The sequence below is a fragment of the Archocentrus centrarchus genome, chromosome 1 (genome assembly GCF_007364275.1).
Source record: "Archocentrus centrarchus isolate MPI-CPG fArcCen1 chromosome 1, fArcCen1, whole genome shotgun sequence".
NCBI lineage: Eukaryota > Metazoa > Chordata > Actinopteri > Cichliformes > Cichlidae > Archocentrus > Archocentrus centrarchus.
In genome coordinates, this window is record NC_044346.1 from 1,929,739 (window position 1) to 1,943,435 (window position 13,697).

The 13,697-nt window shown below is 44.2% G+C and overlaps 1 protein-coding gene across 1 annotated transcript; it reads left to right on the top strand.

Moving 5' to 3' along the window:
- Window positions 1–3,271: 3,271 nt before the first annotated feature.
- Window positions 3,272–10,867, top strand: LOC115782107 (ras-related protein ORAB-1). The gene is made up of 6 exons (XM_030732128.1): window positions 3,272–3,468; window positions 5,143–5,215; window positions 5,355–5,450; window positions 5,531–5,626; window positions 8,755–8,886; window positions 9,888–10,867. The coding sequence occupies exons 1-6, from the start codon at window positions 3,455–3,457 to the stop codon at window positions 10,083–10,085; spliced, it is 609 nt and encodes a 202-aa protein (XP_030587988.1). The 5' UTR covers window positions 3,272–3,454; the 3' UTR covers window positions 10,086–10,867.
- The last annotated feature ends 2,830 nt before the right edge of the window (window positions 10,868–13,697 follow it).

A 13,697-nucleotide genomic window follows, 5' to 3' on the forward strand; every position in this document is an offset into this window, starting at 1 on the left:
CGGAACCACGGAAGTGTGACAAATATGCAAAAAACTAAGAAATCAAGAAGTGTGCAGATACTTTTTTTACAGCACCGGACATCTCAGATGCTAAAGGCATCAGTTAGCATGTTAAAGTAGAAACGGACTGAACAAGTTTGACTGGTTCGGAAGGGCTGCAGCAGAAAGCCTCTTCTCTCTGAAAGAACATGGAAGCACAGCTTAGGTTTGCAAAGCTGCATCTGAACAAACCACAAGACTTCTGGAACAAACGAGACCAAAGTGCAGATGTTTGTCCATAATGCACTGCAGCACATTTGGAGGAAACCAAACTCAGCACATCAGCACAAACACCTCAGAGCAGCACGGTGGAGGAGGGCTGAGGATTTGGGCTCCCTGCAGTCACTGAGTGACCATGAACTCCTCTGTATACCAAAGTATTCTAGAGGCACAGGTGAGGCCGTCTGTCCCACAGCTTGAAGCTTGGTCCGAACTGGGTCATTAACAGGACAAAGATCCAAGCACAGCAGCAAGAATGAAGGTGCTGCAACGGCCCAGTCAGAGTCCAGACCTCAGCCTGACTGAAAGCTGTGGTTGGACCTTCAGAGAGCTGTGCATAAATGGATGCTGCAAACCTCAATGAGCTGAAGCAACTCTGTGAAGGACAGTGGACCAGAACTCCTCCATAGTGATGTGACAGACCAATAGTCACACAGGAAACCATCACTGCAACTTATTGCTGCTAAAGGAGGTCCTACAAGCTGCTGAATCGGGGGCGGACTTCATGCCCCATTACACCCACTATGTGGCACCTGGCAAACGACACATCCACCGTCACAAGCCAGTCGTGCACCTCCTGGCGCATTGTACTGCTGTTTTTATTTACTTTTTACACAACATCCCAACATTTTTGGAACTGAGGTTGTATCTAGTCAACCGTGGCTCATCTTGCCCCACAGTGGTGAGATCTCAAATACTCTCTGGCTTCATGATTGCTTACCTGATACTAAGGATCAAAGTATTAACACATGAATGTGTGTGAAACCCCTGTCTGCTGCCCAAGGGCGTAGGAATGAGTTTACTATTGGGGGGGACACATATTGGAAACCCGACAGATCTGTAAATACTCTGAGCAAAGCATAAAAAATGCTATATTGATCACATGTCTATGCAATACATATTGGTATTGATTTATTGCACAGTCCTAAGATGTATACATTACATCTCATACGCTGTCAACTGTGTTAACAGCATCACCTGACCCTTACAGTAAAAGTTTTCATTTATTTTAAAACCCGACCTCGAGCCCTGCACCACCTTCTCTTTTTCCTTCCTCTTTGTGCTGCATTGCTGCTCCTAAACATTCAAAATGAACCTAAAGGTGGCTCATTTTATAATAAACGAGAAAAAAATCCACTTATTGGTCCCTATGGAGAAGCATTTCACCAACTCTAGTGCGGTGTTATACTGCACCTGGCAACCTAAACATAACCTAACCCATACTCTTATAAGTACTGTGGAAATAATGAAAACATTATTGAAAATTTATCTTGGAAAAAAAAAAGTCCTCACCTGTTCTTTCTGGATCTATTATAATTAATATGGATTTTATAGCTGACCTCACACCCTGAAGCTCCACCTGGCTCTCCTCTCTCTTCCCTGAACCAGTTCTTCTCATGATCAAATTGTTTAGTTTTATATTTAAAAGTAACAAGACGCTAATACTTAAACTAATTTAAGACATCATCTGAGCTTCTTCCTCTCCACCTTTCATTGCTTCAACTGAGTTATTACTCTATGTACTACCATTCTCCTGATAAGATATTAGATATTTGTAATGATATCTTGTCTTACATGTTGATAAATTATGATCAGGTGTTGCCCTTGTGTTGTGTGACTGTTACTCACACTGACGTAACTCTTTCTGTTGGTGGTGGCATTGTGCTGAAATGAGATAACAAAACATGTTGGCTAGTTTAGCTAACTTCTAGACAAAGTTAGCAGTTAAATATTGGACGAGTGACCATCCCAGGATTAAGATGACTGAAAAAGATTTGGTTTCTATATATGAAAAATGAAAATGTAAAGTGACAAGGCATCACAATAAACAACCATAATCATGGCAACATTCCCAACAGACCGTTTTACTTCATTCAAAAGAGTTTCTGACTCCTGCCGCTGTCTCCACCTCCCAAATGCTCCCAAACACACTGTTCAGAGGGGGGCGGGGATTTAGTATTTTTTTTCCTCTGCAGTGTAATTTTTGGGTAGGACAAATGCGCTTGTTTACAATATTGGGGGGGACATGTCCCCCCGGTCCCCCCCCGGTTCCTACGCCTATGCTGCTGCCTAGCTGGGACATTTTCTGTTTGTTGTGTTGTTTTTCACTCCTCCAGTTTTCAGCATTGGGTTCCGCCTTGGTTTGGGTTATTTCTTGCACCTGTTCCTCATCTCATCTCAGTGGCTGTACTTGAAGGCTGGAGGGCAGCAGATTTTTGTCAGATTGTCCTCACCCATGTGGGTTTAACTAGGCTCCTTATGTTTACTTTCTAATGGTTGTCACTGGACATTAATCCTGTGCTCTGTCTGCTCTGGTCTCCTGTTCCACTTCCCATCACAGATCTCACTTGTTTTCCCCGGGCAAGTCCTCCATCTTCCATCTTCACAAGCAAATAGTTGCACTGGGGATTGCAGTGGAATTAGCCACAGAAAAGACTCCTGCTATCATGTCACCAGCCCATTCAAAACTCCACTATTGGAGGAAGATTTTTTTCAAGTACAAGTGACCCCAGTGACCATCTTTCTCTTGGAAGGAGGAAGCTGGCAGTCATGGTTTGACATGCCCCTTGGATGGGCTGACCACAGTGTCCTCTACCGGGCTTTATGTGTGAGAAATACAGATAAGTACAAAGAAATCAGGTGAAATGTGCATGAAAGGTACGCATTTCTAATACCTACAGTGTATGTGAAGATCCTAAAGTACTGCCATTTTGGTGTCAAACTTCAATATAAGCTTCATAAAGCTTCAGTGCAACCACCTGCTGATAACGGCCCCCCAAAGATCTGTCACTATTAACATGCATTTTTTATATATATATATATATATATATATATATATATATATATATATATATATATATATATATATATATATATATATATATATATATATATATATATATTTACAACTTTTAAGTCAAAAACTTCTGTAAACAGCTTGTTTGTGTGCCTGACGACATGTAAACGCCCATCAAGACTACACTACCCATGAGTCCAATCGGCGGCATTTCCGGGTAGGTAGTGAGACAGCCATATTTGATTCGGTTATGCTGTTGTAGCTGAGACGAGCAGTTTAGCCACTCCACCAGAAAAAAGAAAGGGGCTTTTTTCTTAACGACGAGGCCAGCTAAACATTAATCTGTGACGACCTCCAGCTGAATCCACAGCAGCGACGGTTCTGAACCAGTAGTCGACGATGAATCCCGAATAGTAAGTGGCAATTTGATGCGGGCTGTGACGGCTCTGGCGGAGTTGGCAGATTAGCAGGGAAGCTAAGCTAAGCTAAACGTAGCTAGCCGGGCGGACTGAGGATGACTGTACGCTGCTTTGTCTCCGTTCTCCGTTGGTGAGCTGCGAGCTCAGTGTAGACCGAGTGACAGCGCTCACATTCGCCACCAAGCTGCCGTCTGTTGGCACGGTTCTCTGGCCGCAGTGCGGCTGAACCGACGGATGTTTCGCTTTTTGCTAACAGTTTGTCCGGGTAGGAGCTAGCAGGTAGCATGCTAACAACAGCTACGTAGCTTAACTCTGAGGGTGTGTTGTTGTTGATACATGGCTGGGCTCGGCTCGGTTCGGTTAAGCTCGGCTCTAGTGACAGGTCCGGGGTTCGCATCGCAGCTCCGAGAGTGAACCTGAGCCGAGCCGAGCCGAACCGAACCGGGCTGGGTGTGACGTATCCGCCGCAAACAGGAAGTCGGTGCATTATTGGGTAATACGTGTTACTTCACTGCAGCGCCGCGACTAATGAACAGCTCTGGTCAATCGGAGATATTGATTAACCGATCAGGCATTAAGTCCAGAAACTGCAATACTCTGATTATTTACTCATGTAAAAGTATTGCTGAGTACTACGCTACTTGCTAAAGTAAACACTGGTACACAGGAGTACTTAAAGTTTAAAAAGTACTTCATTTGCTGATATTTTTGAGATTTAATGTTACTGTTGCATTCAAGTGGTGTGTGAGGTACAGGACGTGCGCACACACACATACAGTGTGTTTAACACCCACTAAGATAGACTTTATTCATTATTTATTTATGAAACACAACCTGTAACAATAAGGTGAGCTTTCAGCATCTTATCACTGCAACATTATCATTATTTTTATTATCATTATTATTTATGCATAAATGTGTATTTATACTGGCTTATGATGGCTTCTTTTGTCAGAACATGAAATATTAAAAAAATGTAAATAAATTAAAGCAGATTAGTTATTGCTTTGGGTTTTACAACAATTCAATATTAAAATCCCCAAATAAAGATATGAAATAGTGCAGCTAATATACTAATAATAATACCAATAACAACAACAGGAGTACATAAAGATTCATGTTTATAAGGCTTTGAACCAAACTTTGAATCTGTGGCAGTGATGATTCTGTGTCCAGGTTGGGACCTATTAGCTTTGAGTAATGCCTTATCTTTGTTGCACCTGCTTCCCTCTGTGTGTGTGTGCGTGCGTGCGTGGCTGCCTGAAGCCCCGCCCACAGTGAAAGACCAGAACAGAAGCAGATGTTTGTTCATCTTTTGTTCTTTGTGCTCCTTCTTTTATTTCTTATTGTTCAGCCCTTGTGCTGCTCATCCTTTCACTTCTTTTTTCTCCTCCGTGCAGCTAGTCTTCTTCTTTTCCTTTCCTCCTTCATCTTCTCTTTTTAAAGCAGTGTGCAGAAGAAACAAATGCGTATAAAGCACCTAATATACTAACTTTTGATTATCTGTGTTATTGATAGGTTTAGCAGCATTATTAGTTGTTTATTGAACAGTCCAGAGGCTCCTGTCTTGTAAAGAGTTTCTTGTGTTTTTTTCCTGTTGGTGGTCTAACTCTGTGTTGATTGGCTGTCCTGATGTAATAATAATAATAATGTTTTCTGTCCTCACAGTGACTATTTATTCAAACTCCTCCTCATTGGGGACTCTGGGGTTGGGAAGTCGTGTCTCCTGCTCCGGTTTGCAGTAAGTTTTTCTTACATGACACTGTCGTGGTTACCTGCAGGTGTCAGTAACACTAACTCACCTGTGTGTGTGTGTGTGTGTGTGTGTGTGTGTGTGTGTGCGCGTGTGCGCGTGTGTGTGTGTGTGTGTGTGATCCCAGGATGACACATACACAGAGAGCTACATCAGCACCATCGGCGTGGACTTCAAGATCAGGACCATCGAGTTGGACGGGAAGACCATAAAGCTGCAGATTGTAAGCATACGATTGGTCTCACACACACGGTGATGCGGTCACTACACTGTTTGGACTGACGCTCTGCTCTTCCTCCTCAGTGGGACACGGCAGGTCAGGAGCGCTTCCGCACCATCACGTCCAGTTACTACAGAGGAGCTCATGGCATCATAGTGGTTTATGATGTGACGGATCAGGTCAGTGCCGAAGGCTCCGGACATCTGACAGCGCTCATAATTATGCTATATTCTTATATATTAAGCTAGTAGTAATAAGCTTTTTTGCGGGGGGGTCAGAAGACGCCCAATGGCTTGGTGGGGAAAATGTTATGTCGGACGTTTTGTGCTTAACCAGTAGTGTTCATGAAGGGGGGAAGAAAAAGTCAAACAGAAAGATTCTGAGCAGAAAAAATAGGTAAAAATCTGCCTGACAGTCACTCAGATCCAGGAAAAATTAATAGCACATTTTCCATTTCACACCGTGTTTGAACCTTCAGCGGTTCGTAAATCCACAGCTCAGCATTATCAGATCATATCTGATTATTATCTAGAGTTTAACGTATAAACTTAAAATTAAAGTTTAACTTCTGGTTCATTATAATAACTCTGTTTGCATTAGCTGTTTGTTGTGTTGCGACCTTCAGGATGATCATGAGTAGTCTGATTTCAGCCTGAATAAAGGAGGACTTACACTGGATCACCTGTGCAGCACATAGTATGAGAAACATTTCACCTTACAGGTATTTGTTAAAAAACATTTCAGCCTGCAGTAAGAACCGAGGTGCTGAAGTATGTAAGATGATCTTTCTATAGTTTGTAGTTTTCCCACAGCAACAGCACCCGCCATCACATCATAAATCGGTGTGTGTGTGAGCCATTGGACTAACTGTCCTTGCAGTGGAGAAAATGAAGGCTAAAATTCACAGAAAAAATGATAAACAACAGCAGCTCCAAACCTAAAAAAGAAAGAAATACTTGTGGGAACACAAAGTTCCTCAAACAGGTGAAAACAGTCATTTAGGATGAACGTGATGACGATTTTTTTTTTTTGGGGGGGGGGGTCATCTCTGTCTTCTCTCTTTTGCTGCTTTCCCACCACCGAGGAGCCGGTTCACGTGCCAGTGCTCGTGCTGTTGCCAATGAACCAGCGAACCACTTAAGAATGGGCCCGTGTTTCCACTGTGTTTCTGTGAACTGCTCCTTTACGTATGAGTGTGGGCGGGTCCTCGTTTGGACACGGAAGCTGAAGTGCACAAACGTGGAAGAACACGCTCCCCTTTCTTGTGCTGCAAATACGTTTTATGGTCCAAACCAAACTACTGCAGCATCTGTGTGCAGCACAGAGGGAAACACAGAGATTAGAGCAAGACGACAAGTACGCACTTTGTGTCCTTTTATCTGTGATATGAACTGATACAAAGCAGCAAGTTCAGCCTTAGAGCCCAACCTAATTCACAGCCGTGAAAATCGCTTCGCTTTTCTCATGTAATACACATGTAATATGGTAGAAAACTTGATGTTGAGAAGTCAGAGTCACGCCCTTCTGCCGCTTTCGTCGTGCGTTCTTGGTTCGAGACCAGCTAGTTTGCGGCGCCGGAGTTGAACCCGTTTTTTCGGCCGAGCACCGAGTGCTTCCGCGGTGGAAAACCCGCTGAACAGTTCAAATAAATGCACCGGAACCCTGTTGGTGGGAAAGAGGCTTTTGTGTCTCTGAAGGAGTTATGAGCCAAGTGGTCTGGCTCACCAAAATAAAGGCCTTTTAGTTCAGAAACGAACCCAGATTGCCTGGATCTTGATTTTCTCTGATTTTTTTTTTGGGTCAAAATCTCTTTTCCGTCTAACCTATTTTAACATTTATTATTTTTATTATTTTAATCTTTTCACTAGTGGGAAATCTGCTCACTCTTATTTTGAAAGTTCAGTCTTGGCCCTTCCTGTCTTGTGTTTGTCTGCCCGGAGGAATGGAGCGAATGGAAGCTAAGTCCATGAGAAAATAAATGAATGAATGGGCTGAGTGAATAATTGTAGGCTGAATTTCCTGATCTGATCACAGTGACAGAATTTAGCCTGAAGCAGATTCTCTGCTGATGGCTCACAGTTCAAACACAGCGACTGAAGAGCAGTGAGGAAACCAGACAGACAAGTTTAGACACACAGTACAGGTCATGCAGAGGGACACGCCCTGGCAGCAGCTTTAATGAGAACAAACAGCAGTTTGGCTAAAAAACTGCAGATGTGACGTGTTATTGTTCCGTTGGACGTCTCGGACAGTGTGGGAGGGACAGACCTTAAACTTCCTGTTTAATATCACACAGATTCAGAGAGGTCTGCTGCAGTGATGATGATGATGTTGATGTGTGTAGGGTTTGTACTGCAGCTTCATCAACATGGGAACATTAAGACTGCATACACATGCCAGAGGAAACCATAAAGCAGGGCCTTTGTGCATTAAGTGTGTCTCATATTAACACATTATATGTTCACTGTGCAGAAAATAACAATGTTTAATGAAGAGTGTGTATGAAGCTGATCTGTGAGCAGAAATTAAAAACTGCGTTTGTTTACTGGTGCTGTAAAAGTCCAAGAGGATGTGTTGATCACAGTGCAAACTTCTAAAAGTTTATACAACATCAAGTGTTCCTTAATTTACTCTTTATAAACTTCTACACTCAAGACGACCCACAGTGAATGGAGCGATGAGCGAATGGGAGAAATCATGTCTAATGTATAAAAGAAGACCTCATAGTCATGTAAAACGTGATCTACAGACCAAAGGAGGGAAGGGAGGGGCATAATCTGCTAGATAAATATTTGGTGTAATTGGTGCCTAAAGCTGTAAAGTGAATGGAGTAAATATTGCTGGCTGCAGGTAGCTCTGCTGCTGTGAGAGCTTCAGTTTGCTCTGTCTCTGTGGAGGGGGATGTTGGGTGGAACAACCGAATACATACTTCACCTTTAAGCTTGTTGATCAGCTCTGATTTGATTGAGATCACACACACATGTTTAACATCGACACTACGTGTTTCGAGTGTCCCGCCATAGTAACCACATGTTGGCTGGGAAGTGCACTCTCTGCTTTCAGAAAGCATTTGGAGTTTTCCAACAGGACAAACTGCCGTGTGGTTACGGTAATGCAACTTGTCGGCTTTGGTACACTCGGTGTGAAAGGCTGTTAACAGGTGGTGACGATGGCTCGTTGTTTAAGGGTAAATGTGGCTGCATGCAGTGTTGGAGTAAAGATTCAGGACTTTGTGGTTTTTCCTGATTCAGTATGAAAACCTCTGCTGTGATCTATCAGTGTTCATGGTCTCTCTTCCTGTCCTCAGGAGTCTTTCAACAACGTCAAACAGTGGCTGCAGGAGATCGACCGCTACGCCAGCGAGAATGTCAACAAGCTGCTAGTAGGCAACAAGTGTGACCTCACAACGAAGAAGGTCGTGGACTACACCACAGCTAAAGTAAGAGCACAGAGCAGTCACAGTCCAACACGTCCAAGAATGGGCAAACACTGGGGGACAAAACCAGCTCAATAGTCATCACTAAGGAATCCCATCCATAGGTCATTTCAGATAAAAGTGACTGTTCTGGGGTCAGCTGTCATCAGCCTGTCAGCAGGTTTACACAGCCGCCACGTGTCAGGCCAACACGGAGAAAGCAGAAAATATGAAAGGAAAAAAAATCCAGATGAGTAACTGGAAACAGACGCCGACTCAGCAGAGGAAGCAGATGATCAGGGACTCACTCGCAGAGCTGATGTGGTTACACTCGCTCGGACATCGAGTATTCTCCCTGATCAGCTTTACCCTGGCATGAAATATTTAACCACTGATGGGCGTGCTTTCTCCAGCCTCCGGACGGCTCGCTGAATGATTTGATGAGGATGAAAATGATGTCAATCAGATGTTGTGTGGCCACTTATGAAGGTTGAATCTTTCAGTAGTGATTTTGCACCACTAAGACAAATTTGTACCAGCCTAAAAAGGATGTAAACATATAAAAAGTTGAGAAGACGACATCAGTTTGGCCCATAAAAGTTATTTGTAACCTTTATTCCAGCTGTTCAGGCTGTAAACATGTTTATTTCTGCTGGAAAGTTTTAACATGGGAGTTTATGGGGACTGACTCACTGCTGCGCTCTGCTGGATGTCAGAGGAACTGCAGCTTTTGGAGTTTCAGTGTGGGCTCCTCTTTAAGCCAGTACACCTTGTTCAGGTAGAAAGAGGCCACTGGCTCCATCGATGAAGGCGTTTATCCATTTTCAGGTTAAACATGAACATATTAATTGTTGCCTTGTAGGAAGTTTTACTACTTTTGAAATCCTGAATCTGAAGGTGAGAAAATGTCTGTGAACATTTTTAACTCTTTTGTTGGACTGAAGGTCTTGACCTTTGAGGTGTCTTCAGCAGCTTTCAGTCCACTCACACTGTCTTCCTCTGTTTTTAACTCCTCCCCTCTCCAGGAGTTTGCAGACAACTTGGGGATCCCCTTCTTGGAGACCAGCGCCAAGAGCGCCACCAACGTGGAGCAGGCCTTCATGACCATGGCGGCAGAGATCAAGAAGAGGATGGGCCCCGGGGCCACGGCCGGCGCCTCGGAGAAGTCCAACGTCAAGATCCAGAGCAAGCCAGTCAACCCCTCACCCGGGGGCTGCTGCTGAGACCCGAAAACCGCCACAAGCTGAACCTCCCCCTCCCCCCACCCCGAGCCCACAACCAGTTCCGATGTAACCAAGGCAACCAGAAAGAGAGAGAGAGAGAGCGAGCGAAAGGAAGACTCTGAGTGGTTTGTAATTGTGTGTGCAGCTACAACACCAAGCCCCACCCCCTTGTCAAAAGTCCCCCCCCCCCGCCAACCCCGAACACAACAGGCTTTCTTCTAATTTCCCAAAACTCATCCTGGAAAAGCGACGCGTTCCATTTTTAACAGTGAAATCATTTCCTCTGGAGCCCCCCCCCCCATCTCCTCACACAGCACGAGTTATTCGGCCCTTCCAATGAAGCACATGCTTAAACCAGCATCGCGCATGCCCCGCCCCTCGCTGCTCCAACTTCACAGGGCCGCCCCGAAAACGCCGTGCCTTCAGGCAGCAGACCCCCCCCGTCACATTCATGCCTTCGGCGCTCTCGTGTTGTTGGCGTTCCCTCGCTGTAACATTCCCGTGCACGCCTGTGTTCGGTAAGCATGTGCTGCATTTGGGAGACTGATTTCTCCGCTCATGTTTCTCCACCAACAGCACAACCACGCCCGGAGAAGAACCCCTGCTCAAGAAGAAGCTCCAAACTGTATATATTTATACATACCTGTATGATTTGCAGATTGTGTAGAGCAGCAGTGATGACTAGCTGGAAGTAGAATTCTCGGCACGTGATTTGTGGCTGCGGACGTGACATTTTTGTGGCACAAATTCAAATATTAAACGATGAAGGAGATCTTTGATAACTGCTTGTCCTGCTGTCTTTCTTTACTTCTCAGTGTTCAGAACCTCAGACCTGGGTCACTTTATTAGGCACGCCTGCACAGCTCTGAGACTCAATGAGCTCATGATGTCATAAACGCAACAGACCAGAGGAAGTTTAAACTGTTAGAATCCATCAGAAACAAAGTAAAAACCATCATCAGAGTTTAAAAACAATAAAATTACGGCTAACAATGATTAGAAGCAGGTGTAATCTGGAACTGGAAGAGGATTAGGGCCTTACTGAGACATCACCTTTAACAGCTTCCACATCACCATGGTAACTGATGCTGCACGCCTAACCTGCTGTGGAGTTGGTTAGGAGGCAGCAGGTATGACATTGCCACCTTGTGGCCAATCAGATGTCTGAAAAATGACATCATTCCTGAAGACCTGTCAGAGCAGGCAGAGGTGTGAAACATGTGGCCTGGGGGCCTCAGCTGACCCACTCGGTGTCTTTGGGAGATGTGAGTTAAAGAACCACATTTCACCTCTTTTTTTTTTTTTTAATACCGTTTGAGAGATGGCACCCACATGCTGCTGTATTGTTTCACAGATCATTTCTGATTTTTAATTCCAGGATAATGAAGTCGTTTAGTTCTCAGGATGAGCCCACAGAGCAGCTTTACTGCTGCGGTCCATCTGAGACCAAATCAGCAGAGCGAGGCTGACAGTCCTGCTCTGAAGTCCATAAGAAACCGCACACTGCAGGTGTACCTAATAAAGTGGACCCCACTTGTTGCTACATTAAAAAGAGACAAAGGTGCAGTGCAGTGTTTCCGCAGCAGCTCAGAGTTCATTCATGGTTCAGAGTGTTGATCGGGCTTATTGATCGCTGAAGTGTTAAAAACCTCTCAGGTTTCCCTCATATACAGCAGGTAACGCCCAGATTACCTGCTGTAATCGGGAAAAGGTCAGGTGATGTGCAGATACATGGAGATGATACCAAAAAAGGTCTGAGAGGAAGAACTGGGTTTTCTTTGCGTAGAGGAATTTTTGGAACCACGTCTTCACCAAAAGAAGCTGTGAAGCTCAAAGCTGTTTTTAGAAAGGAAATTACATCATTTAAAATCAGTTTTTAATTCTTTGTGCTCATGTTTAGTGAACAGTTTATTAACTATATTAAAGAAACGATGAAACAGATTTTTGATTAACTCGAGCTTGATTGATTGATTGATTGTGGCCTTGAATGGATGGATGGAAGTGAAGCCACCTAGCAGTGGAATTTCTCGATGCTTAGTGTCCAGTAATAGAGACGGGCTTTACTGTCAATCAAATTACACCATACAGCGCACATTAGAACAAAATTACATTGCTATAGGCTCGGAGTAGATTCAGAGGGACAGCAGTGGTGATACAGTGAAGTGCAGAGTACAAATAAGACTACAAGAAAATAAGATAAAAATAAAGTGTGTATGTACACACACACATATACACACACGTATACACATATGCACAGATATTCTTATATACATAGTATAAATATGTATGTAAGTAATAAATATATAAAATGTATTGCACAAAAAAAAAAAAGTTGCACTGGAGGAATGAAGCAACCAGGTAGGATGGAGCAGCATTTTAATTCGAGTCCAACAGTCTTAATGGCATCTGAGAAGAAGCGGTTTTTAAATCTGTTCTGTTGCTCACCAGGTACTGTGGGATGATGGCGTTGAATGCTGGGCTGAAGTCCAGGAATAGCAGCATTCTCACATGTGTGTTCTTTCTCTCCAGATGTTCTAAGCTCAGGTGGATTGCAGAGGAGGTGGCATCCTCTGTGGAGCGATTTGGGTGGGTCGAATGTGGGAGGGAGTTTGGAGGTAATGTGGTCCTTTACCAGCCTCTCAAAGCATTTCATTATGATTGGGTTGAGTGCTGCAGGCCGGTAGTGGTTGAGGGAAGAGATTGTGGGCTTTTTGGGCACAGGTATGATCGTGGCCGTCTCCAGACATGATGGTACAACAGCCTGTTTCAGCGAGGTGTTAAAGATGCCCGTGAGAACCTCAGCCAGCTGATCAGCACATTCCTTCAGTACCGTCCTGGTGTGTTGTTGAGGTCTGCTGTTTTCTGAATGTTCACTCTCCTCAGTGTTCTCTGAACATCTGCTGTGTCCAGACAGCATGATAATGCGTTAATATTGAGCAGGTTAAGATATTTGTTTTATACGCCTTCATGTTCACTGTGACATCAGTGACGATCACTGAGGAAGCACCGACGGATAGAAGCTAAAACCCCCCAAATCTGATTTTGACACAGAATTAATCCCAACCAGAAGATGAGCCTGCCATTCCAGCACTTCCTCCTGTTCCCACCTGCAGTAATGAGATTACAGTTACAGAGCTCTGCCAGCTGCTGGTGGTCCACATGCACATGATGAATTGCTGATGGGTTATAACCAGGAAGTTGTAGAAATTCCTGTCAAAATAAAGTGTCACAGACTCTCCGCTTTGTGCACCAAGAAGATCATTTCCTACATTCACAGTCGCATCAGGAGCAGTTTAAAAATGCTTGACATGAAAATGGACACAATAACCACCGCAGGGGCTCCACACGGGAGGAGATGGGCGGAGGTGTCGCCCCGACATCAGGGACCGCGGCCTGAACCCGGTCCCTGCAGGTTCTGGTGGTACAGCCTTTCAGTCCACACAGTTCACTGGGACTGTTAACATGACAGCATGTCTGACCCACAAATGTAAAATCTAATCATGATAAAAAGTCATTCATCTAAACTTTGGTATGTAATTAATATTTGTGTGTTTCTATGTTCCCCAAACATGAAGGGATCACAAGACTGCCGCAGCATCCTCCTCCAGTCTG

Bases quoted from the DNA above. Each gene is read 5' to 3' on its own strand.
- LOC115782107 (XM_030732128.1), top strand. The intron at 5,451-5,530 runs GTAAGCATACGA...CTTCCTCCTCAG, and splicing joins AGACCATAAAGCTGCAGATT to TGGGACACGGCAGGTCAGGA. The intron at 5,627-8,754 runs GTCAGTGCCGAA...TCCTGTCCTCAG, and splicing joins TTTATGATGTGACGGATCAG to GAGTCTTTCAACAACGTCAA.